General features: G+C 41.1%; 2 protein-coding genes across 2 annotated transcripts in view; both read left to right on the top strand.

Annotated features, from left to right (window-relative positions):
• Positions 1-5: 5 nt before the first annotated feature.
• LOC106936266 (uncharacterized) lies at positions 6-5,917 on the top strand (the record flags this gene model as incomplete). Its single annotated transcript, XM_015017144.1, has 5 exons — positions 6-85; positions 154-212; positions 1,419-1,586; positions 2,491-2,718; positions 3,498-5,917. Coding segments are annotated over 5 exons (678 nt in total), but the record flags the coding sequence as incomplete, so codon positions are not given.
• An 841-nt stretch (positions 5,918-6,758) lies between these two features.
• LOC106936269 (USP6 N-terminal-like protein) overlaps positions 6,759-9,881 on the top strand; it is a 26,844-nt gene continuing 23,721 nt past the window's right edge. The window contains exon 1 of the mRNA XM_015017145.1: positions 6,759-7,051. The gene's annotated coding sequence lies outside the window, so the exon portion shown is untranslated. The remainder of the gene's footprint in view (positions 7,052-9,881) is intronic.

Here is a 9,881-nt window from a genome sequence, read left to right as displayed (position 1 = left end):
CGCCTTTTGAGGTTTGGGAGAAAAAGCGAAGCTTCAGCGACGTGCCGTTTGTCGTCGGGACGACGGAGCAGGAGGCAGACTTCAGGTGGGAACTTTCCTGGTTCTGGTTCCGGTTCTGGTTCTCGTACCTGACTCCAGTGTTTTCCTCCACAGTCCTCCAGCTGGGAACATCTCTGAGTGGACCTGGGGGGACTACAGCTGGTTTGTAACAGGTAACGTCAGAATGTTCCCGCCTGCTGATGGTGACTTCCTGTTTCTGGATGTTTCTGCACGGGAAGTAACTGAATGAAGCTGCAGATTAAAACGTTTCTAATGTTACTGCAGGAGTAGCTGCAGGTGTGTGACCAATAAGTCAACGATTTACTGCAGAAACACAAATATTATAAAATATTTTGGTCTAGTTTGTAATGTTAAGGAAGAATATCTAAATTAGTTAACTTTGGAAAAAGTCTGGCTCTCTCTTCCTCTGGATCCCAGGTCCTCTCGGCGAGCCACGTGTGGCCACAAGGAAAACAGCAGCAATGCATGTTGAAGTCACAGAATTACAGAGTTTAATCCAATATAAGACAATGCATAAACTTACACCAGAAACTGCAGAACAACGGAGACATACATTCATTTACCTGACAGACTAGGAAAAGAAGGAAAGGAAGAAAAGCAAAGACGTCTTTGGAGAGTTGCAAGAGCAAATCTAATCTGTTACTTCTGTGTAGAAAGTTTTATAGTAAAAGGCGTATTCTTATCTTTAATTCATTCAAATAAGGCGTATCCTTTCTCATCCAACCAGGAGCTCTCTGACCCTCTCTCAAGCCAGAAACCCCTGCCGTGTTTACAGAAAAGCTAGAACTTCTCCTTATTGTTTTCCCACACAGTTCAAACGATCCTAGCAAACCATCTGCTGTAACTACAGGTAACATAAAGGTCAAAAAGTCAGAATACATTACTAATTTCAAACCCACAATTAGGCCATTTGAATCAAGACATGTTAAGTTTTAAAACTAGCTTATTTTAAATTTATTTTCTCAACAGTAAATATCTCGGTGCACTTGAAATAAGATAAAATTAACTTAGAAGTAAATTTTCAGCAAGTTTTTTTTTTTTTTAGCTCGTTTCACATTGATACATCCGTAATATATTGTAGATTTTAAAAAGTACTAGTTCATCTGTTAGATTACTTTAACTATCAGACAGGAAAAATGTTTTAAGTGAAATAATCAGCTGGGGGAACTAGAACCATTCCATCAATATTAAGGGATTATTATAAAAAATCTTGCTGAAAAGTCACTTTTATGATAGTTTTCCTTTTTCCTGTTAGCTGAGATATTTGCACTAAAATCTAGACAGAAATACTTGATAAGATTTATTGTTTTTAGTGTTTTGTTGGTCTGAATTTGGTCTTTCTGTTTTTTCTTCCTCAGAAAAGCTCCAGTCCTTCGGTCCGGGTCTCCCTAAAGACGCTCTGGACCTGTACCCGTCCTCGGCCCCCTGCCCCACCACAGTGCGCTGTCCGGAGAGGGCCTTCACCACCATGGTGTCTGACATCAGGGTCACCTGTCCCAACAACGACCTGGCCAGGAGGGCCGCAGGTAACCAGCCCAGCACCCTGCACTGCTTACAGCCAGCCTCCTCTGAGCCCGTCAGCCCGGCGGCATCCGGCCAGGCAGGTTTTATTTGTCTTCCTCATCTCAGAGCGTTGGCGCAGACTGCAGGCTTCATTCATGTCTGTCGTCTTCCAGGTTTGCGTTGCGGCTGCAGATTGGTGCGTCACGGAGGCTCTGAGCCTCTGGGCCTCGTTAACATCGCTCTGAATTAACCTGACATGTTGAGACGTGACTGAGGGTCATTTCATTTCTCTGCATTTTTAAACATGCATCTCACTTAAAAAATAAAACATAATGAGCACCATTTTATCTCCACAAATGAGTTTGGAGAATCATTTCTAAATCAAGCATTTTAATCTAATGCTGCTTTACATTTTGACAAAAAGTGAAAGAAAATGAACCTTTTTTTAACATCCTGTATTACAGTGGTGAGCACCGCTAACTAAAGAGTCAGTTATGCTAATCCTAAAGCTAAAGCTCTACACCAACACAGTAGAATAGAAGCTAATGCTAAAGTGCTAACGCCAGTTCCAGTGATATCCACCTTTTAAAGAGAACAATATCAGTTTAATTGTGATAATTTACATGTTCTGTAAATATTGTTGGCTATTTATGATGATCACTTGTTTCTGTCCGAGTCGAGGATGAAAACAGAAGTAATTTGAAAATACTTTTTTTAAAATGTTAGAATAAAGAGTGAAAAATGAAAGGAAGGCCTGAGTACAGCTCCACCTACAGGAAGGTTCCAGTATCTGCAGGAAAACAGTTTACATATCAGAGCATGTCATTTTTGACACATTGAGTTTTCCGTATTTTTCACCGTGTTGTGTTGCCGTACATACTCTTTCTGCTGCTGTTGTGATGTTGCTTTTCTCCTCCGTCCTGCCAGCGGCTCTCAGCTCTCCGGTGTATCGGTACGTTGTGACCCACACGCCCTCCGGACCCGTCAACACGTCCAACGGCCTGCTGCCGTTTCCCAGCCGCTTCTCCTTCCACTGCCTGGATGTTCTGGCGTTCTTTGGAGGACTGGACCGCTTCCTGGCCAAACCTCTGTCTCCACAGGACCGCAGCTTCCAGCAGCTCTTCACTCACCACCTGGTCAACTTCGCCAAAACAGGTGCTGGTTCTGCCGGGTCTGTGAACCGGTTCTGTTTTAACCAGACCTCAGATCAGCACCGGTGGAGAGTTTTACACCTAAAATGTCAAATACTTTGGTTCTGTTCCAGCAAAGAGGGAAATACAATGAGCTTCTACCCAGAATGCTGATTATTTTTCACAATTGTTGATCTGAAATGACCTGCAGGTGAGAGGAAGCTGCTTTAAACCAGTTTAAACCGGTTTAACCCAGTTTGGACCAATTTGTATCAGACTGATCAAAGACTGTTCCTCAAACCTGGTTTAAACTGGTTTAATCTGGTTTAATCTGGTTTAAACTGGTTTAATCTGCTTTAAATAGGCTGAACTGGTTGGTTCCAGATGGATGAGCCTTGTTGGGTCTGACTGGGTTTCACCCTGGGATCTGGAGGAGAAGGAAGAATATTGATGTTTCCATTCATCCGTCCGTTTTGCTGACTTGATCCAGTGTAGAGATTCATATTAATCCGTTTTATTTTCTTATTTGTTTTATTTCTGTTTGTGGGTTATATTGTTGAAATAAGACCAGATGAAATATAAAGTGAAGCCACATCACAGCAGGAGTCTGTCTGAAACCCTGATCAGTGTTAAACCAACCAGTTATCTGCTGAGCTAAACTGGGAGAACTGGAAACCCAGCTGGTGGATATTCTGGTCACACACCAGCAAGCATAAAATACTCTGATCTGCAGATCTCAGTTTGTGCCACCAGATGGCGCTGTTTCCAGCTGTAAGCCGTTTTTCAGCTGTTTTCTGCCTGCAGGGAGGATGGAGGCGGCGTGGCCGGAGTACCCATCAGCCATTGCTCTGCTGTCGGAGAAGCTGGAGGTGAAGAAGAACCACTCGTCCACTCGCTGTGAGCTGTGGGAGAAGAACGGTCTGTTCGCCTACGCCTGGATGAACTGAGCTGCTGGTTCCACGCCCTCATCCTGCTGCTGTAACGTTCTCCACCCTAACAGACATTTTTCAGCTTAAATTCCTCGTTTGTTGTGATTTTTGACGCTTATGAACCAGTTCAGCTGATGGTAGTTTAACAGTCCGACCGGATCTGTTGGGAGTTTAAAAAAACATGACGGATGTTTCTGGGATGTGAATTCATGCTTCAGTCTGCCTGATGGAGCTGGAGACCAAAGAAAATGAGAGAATTCAGGTGGAGAAGTTTAAAATGGTGACAGAAATAATAATAATTTCAGATCCATAAAGGGAAAAAAACGATCAAAACTCTTCCAACCACTATGACTCGTCATCATGTTGGTTTCAGCTGGTTTTCTACCTGTAAAGGGGAGTTAGTTCAGCTAGAAATGACTTCAGCTGCTGTTTGCTGCTTCCTACAAACAAACTGAGCCAAGCTGAGAGTTTTAGGGTTTAAATCCTTGAAGACGGACCAATCAGATCTTCATGTTTTATGTTTTTTTTTACTTCATTTTAGATCAGAATTTACATTTTCCAACATTGTTTAAAAGAAATAAAACATTCTTGTCCCATCAGGAATCAAATCATATTGAAAAACCCAGCATTAACTACCCTGCCTGGCCTGTAGGTGGCGACAACTCGGCTGCAGCTCAGTGACGTTTTATTCACATTTTTTGCAAATTAAATGCAACAAAGCTCCACCTCAACCACCCCAGAAACAAATCCCTAAACAAGTACATTCATAAATTACTGAATTATTTTTTTTCAAAAGACACAGAAAGTAAATTTAATTTAAAAAAATACTTTAAGACTGCTGTTGGATCTCCTGTAGCAGCCTGTGTTACAGTGGGGTGAAGAAGCCTCTGACTGAAGATGCTTTGTTGAAAAGCTTTCAGAAGTAAAAATAGACATGAAATAATATCCAAAAGACTTAAAAATATATGAACTCTTGATACAATTTCACCTTTTGGTGAAAGTTGAAATGTTGGTTGGTGCTTCACACCTGCTCTCCGTCTCGGCCCTCTGCCTTCGTCCCTCCCGTATCACAGGCATGGCAGTGGAGAGACAGATAAAAATAAGGAAATAAATTGTTCAAACAAAAATAAAAACAGGTCAGAATAATAAGTACGTGTGAAAAGAATTTAAAACTTCAGGCAGATCTTTCAGGGTTGACGTCTAAAAATCTGCATCTCTATTACTTTTTATATTTTCTTCCAATAAATTTTTGAAATTATACTTTAGTTGGAATTTGTAATTTTCCCCCCTCAGAGTTGATCATCTTCTCTTTGTACATATCTTTGTCTGCTGCTGAGTGACCAAAGCAGAAGCAACATAAAGTTTTTGTAACATATTTTAGTAACTAACCATGTTGAGACATGAAACTCCTTCCTGACTTTAACCTCTAAAGTTTCTGTCAAACATTTAATGCATTATTAATCAAGCTGTGACAAAAATCAAATTACTTTGTTCTTGTACAACAAAGTTAAAAAATCCCAAAGCATGACACTGTCACCACCGTGCTTCAATGTGAGTGTAGCGTTGCCATGGTGATTAGCGCTACGTTTGGGCAGCAGGTTGAAAAGCTTCCTTTCCTCCTTTCTTTCTCCTGTTGGGTTAAAACTTGTTTTATGGTCTGTCCCGCCTGCTGGTTGACCTTTGACCTCTCAGATTCATGCCCTCCCCTTCAGCCCAGGAGTTTCATAGCTTTGCCCTTTCACACCAGGCGTCCAGCTGTTCTATTTTCTTGTTTTTCTAGATTTTTTGTAGCTCTAGGAGACGTTCAGAGAGCTGATTTATGATCCAACCTGACCTGCATCTCAGCAGAACTTTGTCCCCGACCCGTTTGGAGAGTTTAAATCATTTGCATTTCACTTTTACTGAATTTATTTTGGATTTGTTCGTTGTAAAAACAGCAGGGAGTGAAAGCATGTCAGTATTTCTTATCTGTCATCGAAATGGATTTTGTATTTTTAACAGAAATGTTTGGCAGCCGTTTCTGACGTCATAAAAATGAGGCAAAATTTAACTTTTCATAGGATAACATAGGAGTAAATATTGTGTGTGAAATATTAAAGGTTTTGGGAATTTTTTTGCACTTTGCAGAGAACAAATCACTTTTTTAATGTTTGTATTTTCCTGTTTTAACACATTCCTGGTGTCTGTTGCTTTAAATTGTTTAATGATGTGTTTGTGGTTTTCAATCATGTCTTATTTTGTGTTTTATGGGAGTTTCACCTTTTTATATGATCAATAAATGGACATAATGTGAAAATGTGTAGATGCTCTTAGATTTCCTTCATCTGCTGTGCCAGAGAGCTGAACTGATGATATAAATAATGCTCATTACTATTTTTATATTTTTACACCAAATGTTTGGCCATAATGCATATAAAGCACAGAGGTGGAGGAATGATCATCTGGACTCATTTGGCAGCCACAGATAAAGTAAGAAATAACTTTTTTGTATCTGCAAATGAAAAGTTGCTCAGTTGTGGTAGAATAAACAACCCTGCAGAAAATGTTGACTTTTAAAAAGAAAACTTTTCTAAAAATCTGGTGGGCCGTTTCCACTCATGCTGAGAAGATCTGGATATATTACTTTTATTTCTGCTAATATTTCTAGCAGGATGAATTTAAAAGCTATTTTTTGTCAAACGTGAATTCTGTCCATTTCCTTGGTTTTATATGGAAATCAGTGCAGCTGTAATCCAATATAATCAAAACAATTGTAGTTTAAAACACACCAGTTCAAACAAATTCAATGCATATTGCTAACTCATATATTGTCAAATTTCAATAATATAATTTTAACTTTTGAGACAATTATTAACCCATTTTGTCCAATTTACAAATAAATACAGTCCAGTTTGTGACAGCTACATCATAAAATCAGGTTTTCTGTGTTCTGTGGCTCTTTCTGATTTATGAAATGAATACTGTCCCGTTAACTGTAATTAGATCAGGAAGAAAGTGTGTTTTGTATAACGGTAACAGTTATTTTCTTGTTTTTTGCGGGATTTTGTTTAGGTATCGTTTCCCTCTCAGACCAGTTCCCGTTATTTCTCCTGTCCCTGCACTACCCCATCTGTCCAGCAGATGGCAGCAGAGCTCCGACCCGCTCGGGTTGTTTGTTTTGAGTCGGAACTCTTCCAGGTTCTGTTTCTTTAAGGCCCGGACCGTTTCGGCTGGGATTCGGCTGCCGGTTGCCACGCCGCGGCGCCTGCTCAGTGCTCGGAACCGGGTCCCGGAGCCCCGCTCTCTGCGTGCGGTTGGACCGTCGGTCGGTGACCTTATGTGGGGGAGGCTTTTGTTTTCAACCCGCTGCAGGCTGCACTTTCACCGGAGGATGCCAGGACGAGCTGCGGCTTCTCCTGCACGGACAGCGCAGAAATCCACGGAAACACGGTGAGTGGGTTTGTTCCTGCGTGTTTTTATTCCATCTATAATTAGAATAATCATAATAAAATAATAATAATCACGCACGATGCTCGTCCACGGTCTCCCATCAGGCGATGTTCAACCCCAACTGCGGGTTTGTTTACCTCCAGAGAATAAACACAGTCTTCCGGTTCCGAAGGTTCGGATCACGGTAATACCGGTCCGGATCTGTGAAAGCAACCCGGACAGTGTTGAGGCATCACCGCCTGGTTCAGATGGAGGCAGCGGATCTCAGGCCTGAGATCATCAGAACCAAAATATATGAGGCCAAAACGGAACCAGATTTAAAATATTTATCATTATAACCTGGACATGGATCATAATATATTAATCTGCGGAGATTATGATGGATTTTAACATAATTTCACAGCTGCAGGTCCAGATGAAGCTCCAAATTAAAATAAAAATGAACAAAACATTTAAATTTTCAGTGTCTGACATTAAATCAGACTAAAATGTTTCTGTTTTAGGTCAAATAGGATGAACTAAATCACTTCTATTTCCTACAATCCAGAGTAGTTATTTACTTTCTTCACATCCTACATTGATCTGTTCAAACAGCGGAAGGCCGTCCATCCATCACGCCGTTCAGGAAGGAGACGGTTCTGATGTGAAATCTTTAAATCCGCTCCAGAACCAAACCAGAAACCGATCACCTGATGCTGAATCTGGTGAAAACATTGAATCCTGAACGGCCATCAGAGAAGAAGAGGCCGTTACACCAAAAGCAACATAAAAAACTACAGTTTGTAAATGTTGGAGTGTTTGGAGATAAAGTCCATCATTACATGTGGAGGAAAAACGGGAACACCACCCCAACTGTGAAGCACGGTGGTGGCAGCGTCATGCTGTGATGATGATTCAGTGAGGACAGGACTGAGTCATTCACAAATCAAAATGCATCATGAGGAGAAAACATGTAAAATATTAAAATCCTACAGTTTATAAGGAAAACTGTTAAATATTGAGGGAATATTTGATTCTTCCTCAATATCAAAAATCAGAAAAAGATTATTTTTCTTATTATTTCTTGTATTTAGCAAAAAAATAAAATAAAATAAAATTAAGGTAACTGACCTAAACTGAAAAAAAAAATCAGATTTAATCGCCGACATTGGGGAAAAATCTAAAATATAAAAATATAAAATGTTTAAATATCTTGTTTCGGCTGCATTTCAGGCTAATTTAGAGATTTTATTTTGTCCAACACAATGAGCCCAATGAGACATTTAATGTCAGCAGATCCCTGAAGCCTTTATTCCTGTTCTGTTGGTGGATTGTTTTGGTTTGAGTTTGAAGGCAGGAAGTCCGGCCCAGAAGAACCGCGGCCTTCTGCTGGGCTGGTATCAGAAACGTTAAGGTTCTCATTCGTTCTTCAAAGGAAAGTTTTTATAGATTCAGATGCAGGATGTAAAAAAGCTCATTTTCTGCTCTCATTTGATCCCAAACCCTGAGAGGATCTCCAGCCTGGTTTCTGTAGCGAGCGCCAGGCCTGGTTTGGTTTGTCGGCCGTCCAGGTGAAGGAGTGCCGTCCAGTCTCTCCCAGTTTGGGCCTCCACCCTTCAACTGGGACTGCCGCCAGAACTCGTGTGCGATTTACTCCCAACCGCAGCAGCCGCCACCATATGCTTCAGATGACAACTTCCTCTGGGAGCTTTCAACAGCCAGACCTCAGTAGCAGCAGAACTGCTGCTTTGCTGCACGTTCAAACGCTCCTCTGCTGATTTATAAGCTATGAAATCATAACCGACGGAGGGAAGAGTGTGTTTCTGCTTTAGAAAACTTAAAGCCAGAGTATTTTGTGTATCTGTGTCTGAGCTCATGCTCGGGGTCTTTCTGAACACCATCAGTTTAGGAAAGAACATCATGTAACCAACATGGCTGGAGAAAAATCTACTGACTCCAACCAGGAAGCGAAGCAGGAAGATTGACGACCCGTTAGGTTCTGTTCTGTCTTTTTTCATTCGAGCTGAAAATGTGAGTCCGACTGGATAAACTCTGGCCCAGTTTCCAGCTGCAGTTCGCCGTTTCCTCCTCATCATCGACATTCCTGTCGAGTTAATTTGGGATTTTAATGTGTTATTTTCACTGTTCTTTCTCCAGGAATGACTAAACATCAACTTCCGTGGATCTGGGTGCAGAAGCTTTATTTATCCTCATATACAAGCTCAGATATTTAAATATTTGGGTAAATGTCTGTTAGCATGTTGCATCTCAACCAAACAAGCTCCTGGCATCGTTCTGTCTGCAGGAGAGTTTGTTTAAACTGTTGGTTTCCTGACTCAGGTCCGACTTTGAACATGTTTTAACAGGGCCAGAATCCCAGAATCGTAATGTTGACCTTTGTAATCCGGTCCAAAAGCAGGATATGATCCGTTCATGTTTCGGATCATCTTGCTGTAACAGCCAACTGGTACCAAGTCTCAACTTTAGACGATAAATTCCTGCAGTTAGTGACCACAGCCACCCCGAATACTTGAGATCTCATATAAAAACTCTGACATTCCCATTTTAATAGTTCAAACACAAAATCTGCCCCAATATGCATTAATACACTAGGTGGAAACCGATGCAGTGGAAGCTTCTACCGTCTTTCCTTACCTGTTTTTTGCACCAAGGATCAGACTCCTGGATTGGCTGCTTTGGAAACACCAGACAATCGCGTCTCAAGCAGCGTTGCTTATTGGTATTTCAGCTTCTCAAGCTGCATTTTCTCCCAAATATACAGTTGTGGTCAAAAGTGTACATACACTTGTAAAAAATCATAATGTTATGGCTGTCTTGAGTTTCCAATAAG

This window comes from Poecilia latipinna, unplaced genomic scaffold (genome assembly GCF_001443285.1).
Source record: "Poecilia latipinna isolate Pla-1442-1.1 unplaced genomic scaffold, P_latipinna-1.0 Scaffold2108, whole genome shotgun sequence".
Taxonomy (NCBI): Eukaryota; Metazoa; Chordata; class Actinopteri; order Cyprinodontiformes; family Poeciliidae; genus Poecilia; species Poecilia latipinna.
This window is presented reverse-complemented; position numbering and strand designations above follow the sequence as displayed.